Source organism: Carassius carassius, chromosome 38 (genome assembly GCF_963082965.1).
Source record: "Carassius carassius chromosome 38, fCarCar2.1, whole genome shotgun sequence".
Taxonomy (NCBI): domain Eukaryota; kingdom Metazoa; phylum Chordata; class Actinopteri; order Cypriniformes; family Cyprinidae; genus Carassius; species Carassius carassius.
Genome location: NC_081792.1, coordinates 20335727 through 20350430, shown reverse-complemented (window position 1 = coordinate 20350430; position 14704 = coordinate 20335727). Strand labels below are relative to the sequence as shown.

Below are 14704 nucleotides of genomic sequence, written 5' to 3'. Positions count from 1 at the left end.
GCTCCTCAAGGTGAAACAACCCCAGACCACGGTCTACCACCCCCAGACGGATGGCTCAGTAGAACGTTTTAATCAGACCCTCAAGCAAATGTTGAGACATGTGGCAGCTGAAGACAGACGGGATTAGGACAAGGAATGCTGCCCTACGTCCTCTTCAGCATCCGGGAGGTCCCGCAAACTTCCACGGATTTCACCCCCTTTGAGCTCCTGTTCAGGCAGCAGCCCCGTGGCCTCTTGGATGTCGCAGATACAGGACAGCGAGGAACATCCAGTGATCTACATCACCCGAAAGCTGACCCCTGCGGAACAACGCTATGCCACCATGGAGAGGGAGGCATTGGCCAAGTGGGCAGTCCTGGAGCTAAGGTATTATCTGATGGGAAGAAAGTTTACCCTGATAACTGACCATGGCCCCCTACAGTGGATGGCCCAGGTAAAGGATACCAACGCCCGGGTAACCCGGTGGTTCCTAGTGCTCCAGGACTTCCACTTCAGCAATACAACATCAGGCCGGGATGGCCAACGCCAACGCAGATGGGCTCTCCAAGATTTGGTCAGCTTTGGTAAGTCAGGGCACACTCAGGAGGACCAGGACAACGCTTGGGGGTGGGGGGGGGGGGGGGGGTGACGTGTGTCCCGAAGCCTCATCAGCGTCGCCCTGGAAACACACAAGGAACACCTGGAAACTTCGTCACAGGCTGATCGGTCATGGCCGCCGACAATCCAAGAAGGCTGGATGCTAACGCTGTTCTCCATTGTTCCCCTACAGAGATCCCATGACCGATCAGCACCCCATGCATGGACACGCTGCACTTGGAACACTGCCACTATCAGCGCACCATCCAGCGAGCACTCCCACACTTCCTGTCACTGGTTGATAAATTAAACCATGGTGCCTTTTTTTGCACACCTCGATGTCATGTGATTCTTCAACCTGTTACTAATATATATATATATATATATATATATATATATATATATATATATATATATATATATATATATATATATATATATATATATATATATATATATTACATAACAAAGAGAACTCACCCACATTTATTGCCCATCCTCGATCCATTGCCAGCTTTCCAGCCTAGGTAAAAAAATAAAAAAATAAATATAAGAGAGATAGAGAGAGAATACTTTGCTTTCATGGCTCATTTTCCAGCTGGGATTTTTCCCCTTTCGAGTCATCAATAAATTAACAGAAAACAGAATTCTGTTCATATGCTGGATAAATCAAAAGCAGAGTAACTTGGCGCTAAAGCTGAGGGAGGATTCAACATTATCTGAACTTCTTTCATCTCCAATTACAAATCCTTTCAACTTTACAAAAAAGTTCTGTGCATATACGGTAGCATCTACTAATGGTTTAGGAGGGGTTTGTGCAGCTTTTTATAGAGCCTGTGCATTTCTAATATTTAAATACTCTCCAGTTTAGTTATTTATCTTAGTTGTTAATGGTTTCCTCGTATATTCTCTCCTTAATTCATTTATCTTTCTTCTATCTTAGTTTTGCATTTCAGTTATTATCTCCCGTGAACATAGGGAAAATCCAATCTTTCAAATACATTTAATGTCAGGATATAATAACAGGAAATGTCTTAAAACTAGCATTTCTATCACAGCAAGGGTAATACATTTGTCGATCACAGATTAGACCATCATCCAAGAGTGACACATTCCAATGAGGTTTGCAAAAAAAAGGAAACCTAGTGCTGCTTTGTTTAAATAGTAATCAGATACACTAGTTTTTCAAAATGAGACTAGATTGTGTTTCCTTTTATAATTTCTTCTTGTTGCCTCCATGAGTCATTGGAATTGGAAGCTCTTAGCACTTAGCACTAAAGTGCAACTGAGATTAGTATATATATATATATATATATATATATATATATATATATATATATATATATATATATATATATATATATATATATATTTATACACACACACACACTGAAATACCAAATAATGATAATATTTTTAGACCAGTTTAACTGCACTAGAATTGATATACAATCCAGTACACTCATGACACTCTCTCTTCTGAGTGCATTTAAAGCTACTTTAAGTCATTCTTGAAGTAGAGTGCCAAACTCAGAGGAGATCCCCACACAGGTACGAACACACACACACACACTGCTCTTGTGCTCAATCCCTTGGCTGCAGCCAGTGCATGGCTTTGCATAAGGAGAAGGTTATCAGTGAGCCTAGAGCCCTGAGCTGCTCCGAGGAGGCACAGCTAAGCTCAACTCAGCTCTATCTTTCCTTTTTAACTTTCTATTGCTCTCCTTCTCCTCTGGGTTTCTATAATGATAGGGGATCCATCAGTAAAACTGCATCAAATGTTTGAGTCTGCAATCATTCCATCAATTCAAGGACCAGAGTGCATATAAATTTACTCATGATTAATATTTTATTCAAATCATCCATTGCTCTCAATGAAACAGAAAAGGCAATATGTCTATACAAGCCTCTTTTTTGGCCAGTAGTTCACATTTAGTTCAGCTGATTTATATAAAAAATACAGTAAATACATCAATATTGTCGTATTTTATTACAATTTAAAATTGAATATATTTAAAAATGTCATGAATTCCTGTAAAAGTATCTCTGTTGCTCAGACTTTTACTGGAATATAATGAAATAGTGTAAAACATTATTGATTTATTTACACCAACACTTTCCACCTGATGCACTTTCACAAGTCAATTGCACACTTTGACAAATCTCCATCTGCGTTTTATTTCACTGCCTAGATCCCTAAGCAGTGTATAAGTATATAATGAACACAAATTTGTATACTCATCTACTAAACCTTGGGGCAATGATGACTGAGTTTTCTGAGACATAATTAGAATTTGCTCATTCATACTGGCTCTGGGCCATGCTTATTTTTAAACCTTGACATGTGGCAAAAACAAATATATCCTCTTCAAAATCAAAACAGCTGATATCAATGCTATTTTTAGTCAAACTACATAAATGACACCACGACCGCTCTGTGTGAAAAGCATCAATTTATACAAACATCCACCACCACTTTTTGCATCTCTAATCTCAAGCTCGACCACACTATTTGTAACTGAAATAGTGCTATTAAAGCAAAGACAAGTGTGCACATCTGATCTCATTCATAACCATCACATGAAGACTCTGATAATAAACAAATCCACAACAACAGAACAGAGATTAATGATATGAGTCTGCCCATAATTTCTCCCAACACCCACAATATCTAACCTTGAACTTCCTTGAGCACCACCTAAGACGGGGATGGCTTGCACATACTCACATGTTCCCAGAACCAGAACTACAGCTCCATCCAGCCTGTCGACTGCTGACTGAAATGGCAGTCAATTAGCAGGCCCTGAGAAGGGCTCAATGGGAGGTATAATTATGTTCTCGGGCTGAGAGGGACGTGTGGAGAACACTCATCGCGAGTTTGTCTGCCGCGCAGTGCAGTCTGTCAGAGCGCAGATGCACTGTGGAGAACACCTGGCATATTGCAAAGTAGTTTACTACAGTCTTTTACATCACTGGAATAACAGGGAGGACAGAAAAGAGGGAAGGACGTCCTCAAGATGGTACAGCTGATAGAAGATTGACACCTGACATGCCTTAAAGGAATCTCCTGGGTTCAGCTCAATCAACAGCATTTTTGGCATAATGCTGATTACCATAAAAATTAAATGGCACTTGTCCATCTTTTTCTCTAAAAAAAAAAAAGGATACAGTGAGGCACTATACAGTGAGGTCAATACGTAAACATTGCATTGGTAGGGGCTCCTTTTGCATTAATTACTGCCATGCCGATTTAAGGCATGGAGGTGATCAGTTTGTGGCACTGCTAAGGTGGTATGGAAGCCCAATGTTTCACAATGAGTTGAATTACTGAAATTAATTTTTCCTCGACATTCTAATTTATTAAGATGCGCCTGTAATTTTAGGTGGTAAAAAGAATATGTAAGATTTTATTCAAAACCGCAGTGAATTATTTTCTGGTTTTCTGATATAGTTTCTAGTTAACTGGTTCAGTTGTTCTGAAATTTCACAAAGACTCGCCCGACCTAGATTACCCTAGCATCATGGTAGTGATTTTTCACAAGCAAGCACTTCTCATATTTTTCTGAGAAAATGTAAAAATCAGTTATTACTATTATTATAGTTAAATACTTTGGCACTCTTTTTTTCTTGGTATAAATACCAAATGGTCTTCAAAGTGGTGACAATTCTCAGTTGTGCTCTCATTGTGTACTAACTGCTTAAATTTAAGCATGTAAAATATTTAAAGACAACAATTTAAACATCAGAAAACAATTCTTACAGAGGAAACTGTCATGGGATGAAGTGCACAAACATTCAAGCAGGTTATTAAGATCCGAAAACAGAAATTCCTCTGAGAAATAAAACACAGAAAACTCATTAGGAATTAAAGTAGCACTCTCAGCCTTTATTTATTTCTTTTTGTTCCTCTATTTAACTCCCAAGCAGAAAAGCAGCAAGTAATGTGTCGGTTTCTATGATAGCTTCAAAAGAGGCTGTTAGTGTTATTGTAGAAGCGTTACCTGTGAGAAACTCCTCCAAGCATCTCTATCACAGATGTTCAGAGCCTTCCCTACCGGCTGTTCCTTCCCAGGTTATTTTAACTTATGCCAATGAGAGGCCCAAACTAGGCCCTAACAAACAAATTTTTGTCACCAAATGTTCCAATTCCTAGCAAAACTTTGAACAATACTCCATGGAGCTGGAGCCTGAGCAAGATGATGACTCACTGTATTACATCCTCCAAGCAGTATATCACCTGGTGTTGTACAAAACCTACTGAAAGCAATGTGTACACCATTTCTATTACAATTTCTCTGTGCAACTTGCTTGAAAACTGCTACTGAATAAAACCCTGTTAGAGCTTGTACAATCTTAAGACCTACAGGACCACATGAGACACTACTGGATAAACTGAAGGATTTTCTTTTGACTTTTAAGTCTTTATGTAAAGAGGTGTAATCTATCTGAACCCTATTTGTATTGTATTGATAAAATTAAATTACTTGGGCAGCTATAAAACTTTAAAATCCTGAAAGATTTTTTTTTATTATTATTCCTTTTGATGCCCTACAGGTGAATTGTATCCTTTTGCTGATCATAGTAGTCTCACTATGTTTTCTATTAAAATAGAAAAGGTCTCACAGTTGTAACTTGAAAGTATTTATTATAAAGCCACCATTTTTTCAAAGACCCTTTCAGCCATATGCCTGAATTCACTAAAAATCTCATTTTGATCAAAGACCTCATAAATATTTGCTACACCAGTGTGCAGGACTTTTTCATTTTTTACCACTGTATTGACTATGATCTAAGCACTTGCCTTTGAATGCCCAGATGTGCAAGAGGTTCCAAAACATCTCACTTGTGTTTTAAATTATTTTAGAATGATTCTTGTTGCTAGATTGTAGATTGGGATAAAAATCTATCATTAGAATTCTTCAAGATTTTAATAATAAGAGAAATTCCTAATGAAATAATGTACACTTTCCTTTAGGATTTTATAGACTAGAGGTCAAGAAAAAAATGATAACTAGAAGAAATATAGTATTTGGTACAGATCTCATAGGACATGATGACAGTGCTGGATTATGATATGAAACTGTTCAATAAATCTGAATCCACATGCCATTCCACTGTACAAAAGAGTTCAGTATGAATTCATAAATTGTGCATGTTTTAATCTCCATATATACATTTCTGGGTAAAATGGATATTTGAAACCTACCATAATGGTTCCTCCTGTTTGTGTTCTCAAAGGTTTTAGAACTTTGCGCTGTACCAGGAAGTTGGGCAGGAACAGGAGAGGTGGGATTTCTGTGATGGTGGCAACCACCAGCGACCACTGAGAGGGAAGAAATCACATGGACATTTTTCAAGGTTCATGCTTCTCTGGGTCTAAATTAGTTACTATGACTTCTTAATTATAATGAACAAATATTGTGACATAATTTCTACTTGGATATTGTGACAAATAAAAAAAAAAGTTCATGCTGTAAATATAAGAAATCAAAACAGAAAATCTATAGAGGGGATGATGGAGAGTTGTACAATAAATCAGGTTTCCAATCTTGCTCTGAGAGTGAAAAATATTTGATACATGGGGTAGTTTAGTGGAAATGCAAACTGGTGGCAAAATGTTAAAGCAGGATAAATAGACTGTGCTAATGAAGCAAGTACAAAATATTCGGTCATAGTAGAACTCAGATACCTCTCTGGAGCCCTCCAAGATAGCGTTCTGCATGCATTGAGGGAAAAAGACAATACATACACAGAGCCGATTTAAAGGGTGATGAAGTAGCTGCACGTCATAAGTGAGCAGAGAGCAGCGACACTCAGCTACAATATAAGTAATGATTCAAGTACCACATGCGTCAACAAATATAGATTCACATATGGATAATCGAATGCTTCATTGAATGGAATAAGTTCTCCCCAAAATAAAACTGTCATTTTTTTTACTCACCCTCATGTGATTCTACATCAATTTCAATGAACACAAAATGAAAAATTTTGAAGAATCATCAGTTCTCTTGCACACCCTACCACATCTGAATATGCCATAATGTATTATGTCATTCATTCTTGCTAGGGCTGGGTAAAAATATCAATTTTCTGATTAATCAAGATCTTCATTTGAGGCAGGACAGGACAGGATTACTGTGTTGCTTTTCAGCGGCAATGTGTCTGTACTGAAAAAATGGCACCAAAGCAAAAACAATTCAACTGAATTTGATACAATAAAAGGGCTATACGCCGCAAAACAGCAAGAAAGTACATTTTTCTTTTGTCCTCATGGCTCTGATTGTAAAAATAGTTTGTCAATAATGCAAGAGGACAATAAAAGTAATTTTTCCAGCTAAAGTCAGTTCATTGACGATTCAGTGATGTCATCATCCTGTGCAGCTCTCTTCCAATAGCGTCTGTGCAATCAGTCACACACAGTGAAAAATACGAGGATGAGTAAATAATTACAGAATTTTTATTTATGTGTGAACTGCTCCTTTAAACTGTTCTGACTGTGCAGACTGCACGATGGGGCAACTGACTCACGGGTGTGTTAGAGCCTCTTGGCAGACTGCAATCTTTGCAGAAGACTGTGAACTGATTGATTTGGATTGAAATAAAAGGCCTTCTCTGAGTAATCCAGTGCAATTTGCTATTGTACACTTCCTCTGTGAGTCACTGGCTCATTGCTGGTGAGATGAAATGAGAAGTCTAGATGTCTTTTTGATATGTTAGCAAATGTCCACACAGTCATAATGGGGCAATGATAGATTAAAACTGATTCTTCTTTTGGCACTGATCTCTTAGAAGATCTACAGTAAGTAGACTATATGTTTATAGCAAGCTTGTTTGAGGTAAAGTACAAACCAATCAGATAATCAGAATGCTGTTTTTATAATTGGCTATTTGTATTGCTTATAGTAACCTTTTGCCATCAGTATATGGAATTATGGGTGCCAGGAAAATAAGTGATAACACAGGGCACGTACACAGCAGACACTGCATCCCTACCTTGAGTCTGTTCAGGTAACGTGCAGTGTGAACCACTAGAAGATCCGCCTCGCTGGCCTCCCGGGCTAGAACAATGACCTCATCGGTGATGAACTGCTCCTCTGGAAACAAATCAATGAATCATATGAAAGCAACAATGAATATGAACATGAATATCTGACAGTCGAATAAAAATACATGGTGAGCCGTGGAAGCTCAGCAAAAATGTATTATGAACTGTAGACGTTCTTTACCGTTAAGTGAACTAATGAGGGAAAAGAGCTTGCACCGCTTACTAATTTATCTGAAGATCTGCCAGAGTTACACTTTGCCCCTGACCTTGCAGCAGCAACTGAGAAGTCAACATCCTCTTGCTCCTGTTCCCGAAGGGAGTTCAGCTTCCCTCATTATCTCTGCCTCACTGATTGCTCTTCTCTCTATCCTTTTCTACATCCCTCCACCTATACACCCTCCCCCCTCCCTCTCCATTCCTGTACAGCTCTTTGATTCCTCAGTCCATTCGTATTGTATTTCATAGATCACCTTACACACTGGGCAGAGTGCCTGTGTGTTAAACTGCACCTGCAGCGCTGCTGCACACCTTTCAAGAAGTGAATGACCTTGCCCCATTTGCCAGCGTCGAAGGGATGCAGCTTTTCCAGACCCATAAAGGTGATGTTGTACTCTGGGGAATAGACAATAGGCAGGCATGTTGAAGGGACCTCTGCGTAAAGTTCAGTTTGGTGAGAACTGTAGAAAGAATTATATATAATGTTAATAATCATGCTCATGTGCAGCATATAAGACATATAAGCATATAAAAAAATTGAATGCCCATTATACAACATTACTTATGTGGAAAAATGACAGCATGTGCCTGCTGTGAAATGTTTTGAAAACAATACGTACCCTTTCTTTACTCTCGAATCTTCTTTTTTGGACATTGTGGCCACAGCATATCAGTTTTTAGCTTGAAACACATCAAATAACAACATTAATGCAAAATAGTCACTATTTGAGTGGCATTGTTTTTCTGTAAGGACTCTGTATTTGCTTTGTTTTATGGTTGGCATTCATATACAGATTTTAATATTATAATGGCAATAATAATAGTATTGTTTCTAATAACATAAATCTTTTTTTTCTTTATGTAGTATCAAGCTTATCCCTGAAGTTCTCAATGACAAAAACTACACACCCCAGAGTGCCTTGCCTCTCTTGCGCCGGCGCGCTAAGAATTTGGAAGACGCCACTGTGCAGGAAATATTTTCGCTTTAGAATACTGTATCCTTACCGAAGTCTCCGGACAAACAAAATAGACTAAAAGCTACGTGTCAAATAGTCGTTGAAAGATACAACCGGACTCAACTTTACAAAGGCAATTTCTTTTTGACTTGCTTGGGGGGAAATACAAGTGAAATCGTCACGACTCACCTGCTAGCCATTTTATATTTCTCTTATTTCTACGATGAAATCATTCGTCGTCTAAGCGTTTTTTATTAGCAACAGAACACTTGAATCAATCCTTTTAATGAATAAAAGTTGTTTCTCTTTAACATTTGCAGAGAAGAGGATTGTGCGCACGTTTAAATCGTCTGCGTGTAGTTCCTTCCTTCCTGAAGAGCAGCTGGCTGCGCTCCTTACGCACGCGCTCCTTACTACGTCATACTGACAACAATGCTGAACTCTGAAATTTCTAAAATTAGATTTTATGAGAGTTAAAATTAGACGAATACGGACAAAAATTCACAATTTAATATAATTAATATCCATTAATAATAATAATTAAAAGTAAAAGATCATGCAAGACAGCATTGAAAATTCATCAGAAACATAGAACTTATATAGTTTCATGGCAGAGCTATTTGACCTTTGAACAGCTCACATCAACAACAAGACATGGAAAAGTGCTTAGTTGCACTTTTAGTTGCAACTTTTTTCTTCTTCTCAGAATAAACCTGCAACCACTCCAGCTGAGGAACTTTGAGCCAATTCAGCTGAGGACAACAAAATGTGATGTTGTTATTTAGAAAGAACCTGTCAGGAAAAACTAATAGTCTCATTTTTAATCTATGCATTTGCATTGATGCACATAAGCATAATTCCAATAATTCATGAGAGATGAAACTTGTACTTCACCTCATTTATTTCATAAGGTAAACATGTCTCCTAACTGCTGTCCCCAGAGTTGCAGTTACTAAAAATATCTGTGCGTGTAGCACTTGTGCAATAATGACGTCATTACCCCAGTCTCAGAGATGTGAGAAGGGAAGCTGTATCTCTTACTCACTAGCTGTTTTCTTCCATCTCAGAGTAACCCGTGAGTAAAAACCGTTATCCAGTCGTTACGTAAGAGACTACAATAGATAAAAGAGAATTCCCGGCAACGTGTGCGTCCCTGCCCTCATTGCTAGCAGTTTTATCAGTATCCTAATTCCTTCACAGGCTGTGGTAATCTAAAGACTCCCACTGCTAGCATGTAATGTAATGGGTCTTTGCACTCCCCACAAAGTACAGTCTCACTGTGGCTGCTCTTTGAAGCTGAGGCAGCCTATGGCATGGCCTGAGTAGCTTCTTTCTATAATGGAATATTTTTGCATAAATTGAGACTTCAGACTTGCCTGTTTTTTTTATTTGAAGAAACTGAGAGTATAGAAATATCTCCATCTCTGCAATGAAAACTGACCAGGTCCTTAGGTGAATATAATTTATACACTCATGGCCCCTTCATAATGCAGCCTGATTCATCTGCATTTCTCTCTAAAGCTGCACACTTCTGCCCCCATCAAACTGTTCTGTTGGTTATGTGAGACATCCTGTTTAGTCTCTCAAAGAATTCTGCCTCTTTTTATGCCTCGCCTTAGAAAGTTTGATAAGTCATTTAAATATGCAAATTTTATACATTGTGCATCTAGAATTTAAGTCCTTGTGACTGAGTGACTCAGGGTCATCCTTAGGGAGGTGCAACTGGTGCAGCCACACTGGGCCCCGCAGCAAATGGACAGATAACAACACAAAGAACAATAAAAATTGTTAATATTTTGAGTCTTATGATTCCATTTGAATTGGGTGGATTCTGCGCTGATATGTTGCATTTGGTAATGACACACAAGAACCAATTTTAGTATGGCATTTTAAAATGTCATTTTAGTATGCACAATGTCAAACATGGCACATCAAATTTAATTACATTTTCTTTCTGTTTCTCTGAAAGACCAATTCTATGATAATACATTCAAGAAACAATCCACAAGAAACTTCATGAAAAGATATAGTCATCAATTTAAAGTGAACAATTGTTATACTCATTTATTACACATTTAAGTAGATGGAAGGTTAAAAATCAATCAGCTTAACCAAAGTCTGCTTCTAATTATTATAATTGATTATCTTTTGAAATCTAACTGGAGCATTTGTCAGAGAAGGATGATTGTAAAACATCTGTTTTGTCATTTTTCAGATGGCTCGCTGGAGGCAAGCAGACACTTTACCTGGCCTCCGATTCCCGGTTGATCAGTTTCCATGACGACAGTCAAAGAGAGAAGACAGCAACCGTCCATGTTATCATCAGCAGCTTGGTTCTTACAGTGGATGTTCCAGGCTTTGTGCTCCTTTGTTGACTGCAAAGGTGTGGACAAGTCGTTCCATAGAGCCACTCATGATGTTTTCTGAGATACAGCTGCTGTTGCTGCTGCTGCTGTATATCTTTCCTCCAGGAGTCTCACACTGAGATACTTCTAAAGGTTGACCAAACAAACTCAATAGTTTGTGGGTGTGAACTCTACCCATTTTAAGATCTTTCAAAGAAGTAGGGAATAACTCTCATACCGAGGGCTGGTGCAATCCATCTATGAAGCGACATAAACATAAAAGGTTGCCATCAGTGCATTGCATGGAATATGAATCATTTGTTCTCCAGGTTCTGTCTGGAAGCTCTTTGTGACAGAGTAGTGTGATAAATGGCTCTGTTTAAAATGTAGGGTTTGAATGCACCAGGGCTAGGAGGAAGATAAAGGAATGTCTTCTCATTCAGGAATATGATAGCACTGGACTGAGAATGAGCCTTGTGGCCAGGACACACCAAGCCAACTTCAAAGAACTAGCGGCGACGAAAGCCGACAGTAAAAGCTGCGCTGGAACTCACCGCACAGAATAAAGCCGACGGCAAACTAACACATGCGTTCTGCGCATACGTGAGAGGAGCGAGTTGTTCATATCAGCAGCTATTAATAGTATATATTCGTCATTCAAAAGGAGGAACCGAAACAAAGATATATGAGATAAATGCAGATATACTGTATGAAATGTAAACAAAGCAGCGTTTGCTTACCATTTTGAATATCAGTAAGGTTAATAACTTCATTTTAATAATTTTAAGTATTAGAATGATTGGGAAAGATCACGTAACATTTAAAAAGCCTTATGTATGTACCGCCTTCATTCACATGCTTGTTTTCATCACTTTCGCTTTAATTCTTGGCACTGACTCGTTCGCTAAACTGAACATCCAATCAGACCTCTCACTCTCGCCGACAGCCACGACTGCTGCCGATGTGAGCCCGAAGACAGCCGACGAGTGGAACACACCAAACAAACTAGCCAGACCTTAGCTTCCCATCAGCCCGACGATGGCAAACGGCCGATCATTGGCTTGGGGTGTCCCGGGCTTTAGTCTCTGACTCCTGATTAGATCATTGTACTCCACAATCTGACAGCTAAAGAGTTAAAAATCAGCTTACTTCATCTGATTGTCATTCTAGAAGGGCCTGTCAGGATAAAACTATAACATTTCAGCACAGAATGGTACGAGTTAGTTTGACCTTGAATTGTTTTGTCTCAGCAAAACGTAAAAAAAAATCCAGGTTATGACAATTTCTGGTTAGTTAACAGACCCTTATCTTTGTTTTATGGCACTGAGGCTTTGTTTGCTAAGGATAGCCAGGGAATAATTAACTAGTTTTTGCTACCGTTTTGTAGAATATACAAATGGATAATAAAAAAATAAACAGGGGTCCATAGAGACTCGAGGAAGTGATTATCTTCTGATGACATCATATAAAGGTGCTATTTATTTTAAACCATGTTATGGTACAGTAGCTTTATTTTCTCTAATATGCACTGGATCTAGCTATGCTAAATAAATAATTTTGAAAGGTTTATGGAGGACTCTTTTGGGGATTTATTTCATGTATGAATTGAGGATACTATGTCAAATATGCTAGTTTTAAATATGTTACCCGCATACATAATTAAAAACTGAGATTTGCATTTTCATCACATTCTGGAGCAAGGAAGCTATGCTCGGTGGGCTTGACCTCATCTTTAAGTAAAGGTACTATCTCTGCCGAGTGAAAGAACACTTTGATTTATGTTGAGCAATACTAAAGGAGATCATGAGATTTTAGATAGAAAGCTCAGCCATCTGCAGTCAAATCATCCCCAAGATCAACAGTGACAACATGATCCTTAAGTAAACATAGTAAAGAGCAGGTGGGATTTGCCATGCTTTTTGGAGTTTTGAAGGAGTCTGTTATATGTCAACCACAGACATGAGGGGTGAAAAGTTTCCCAAAATATTCAAAGACAGATGCTAAACGTTATTTGCTAGAGCATGTCCAAAGATACTGTGACTGATATATGTTATATAATAGAAATTTCACACAAACAAAAGTTTGTCCATGCTGATACTCAGAATAAAGCATGATGAGTGTGATTTAACGTTGATTAACAAAATAGTTCTAAACAAAGAGAATTAGCTTTACTTTAACTCATTTAGCTGACGCTTTTATCCAAAGCGACTTACAATTGCTATATAAGTCAGAGGTCGCACGCCTCTGGAGCAACTAGGGGTTAAGTGTCTTGCTCAGGGACACATTGGTGTCTCACAGTGGATTCGAACCCAGGTCTCTCACGCCAAAGACATATGTCTTATCCACTGCACCAACACCACTAGCTGTTTGTTGTCTCCAAGAAACAGATAGTGGCATTCCTAAATGATTCATTGTTTTGAATGAATCGGCTGAATAAATGATTTTAGGTTTAGGTTTCACTGCCATTGACAAATCCTCTCCAATGGTCTCATGGGATAGAAAAGGGTCCATTGGATGCACACTTCAGAATCTCACCGGAAGTAGTAGGTCACCCGGAAATCCACTGTTTTATCAATACTGTACATTCAGACATACTACTCTGTACACATACTGTTTTGGCCAGGTTTATTATAGTAAAGTATTCAATTTTAAAATATTACTTACTGTATTAAGACAACACTTACCACTACCTACTTGTAAAAGGTCACACTCTTTGAACACTGCTCAACCAGGCAGATTTAATATGAGGAACTAATAGTTGTACACATTTGAGAGGGTCTCCAAATTATCAGGACATTTTTAATATTGCATTTATTCTCTTTTGAAATGAACACACCACTCCTGGACAGCTTCACCCTCAAATAATAACCCAGTGCCAACAAAAGTAGTGGAGATGCTGTCCTTTTCATAAAATAGTCTCTATAGCATTGCTAAAATTAAACTGACTAAAATTTGGACAGCCAAAATCAGAGTGGTTGATATTAAATGCCACAGGCTGTCACAGACATTTGGAGCATTTTGGAGCTGGCAGCTGGGGGTGAGTAAAGTCCAACGCTTTGTCAAGCAAGCTTCTGTCTTCCCATCCCAACCCTGCCTGTACCATGCTCTGAACTCCACTGCCTACTGCTACAACACAATGACGTGATCATGAAACAATGAGACCCCTCTATAAGGCCTGCCCACACTCACAGTGCCTGAGCTAAATATTTGCTTTGCAATGTTCTACAATATCCAAGATGGAACTTGTGGATATGTTGTTGTTTTACACATTTTGTTTAATAGATTTCTCATGTTGATTACCGTTTTCAGTGTAGCGCTGTCAGCATTGATTCTAGGGGCTTAAGGCTTTTTCTTAGTCCTGCAATCAATTGTTTCACTCTCCTAATGATTTGCCTTTTCTTTGATTATTCACAGCTGTGGAGTCAAATGTCATTTTCAGCTTGGTTTTGTTTGTGAGACTGATGAAATATTTAGAAACACAGTGGATGTGTGTGTTTTTCTCATACTGACATAGATATCAATATAGCACATAAGGAGTTCCTATAAAGACTCGTAGGATCTTC

General features: G+C 38.5%; 1 protein-coding gene across 5 annotated transcripts in view; it reads right to left on the bottom strand.

The window, feature by feature from the left end:
• The window catches only part of LOC132119537 (histone deacetylase 11-like), an 81873-nt gene that overhangs the window by 25001 nt on the left and 42168 nt on the right, over nucleotides 1–14704 (bottom strand). For 2 of the 5 annotated variants that reach the window (XM_059529592.1, XM_059529590.1), the window contains exons 1-7: nucleotides 8986–9215; nucleotides 8461–8521; nucleotides 8153–8301; nucleotides 7573–7673; nucleotides 6266–6292; nucleotides 5783–5899; nucleotides 1057–1099 (exon numbers count right to left, since the gene is read on the bottom strand). In XM_059529592.1, the coding sequence (XP_059385575.1) occupies nucleotides 1057–1099; nucleotides 5783–5899; nucleotides 6266–6292; nucleotides 7573–7673; nucleotides 8153–8301; nucleotides 8461–8495 (472 nt within the window). In that variant the 5' untranslated portion in view covers nucleotides 8496–8521; nucleotides 8986–9215. Of the gene's footprint in view, nucleotides 1–1056; nucleotides 1100–5782; nucleotides 5900–6265; nucleotides 6293–7572; nucleotides 7674–8152; nucleotides 8302–8460; nucleotides 8522–8985; nucleotides 9216–14704 lie in introns of those variants that run through there. The other 3 variants (XM_059529593.1, XM_059529591.1, XM_059529594.1) reach the window with 3 other exon arrangements.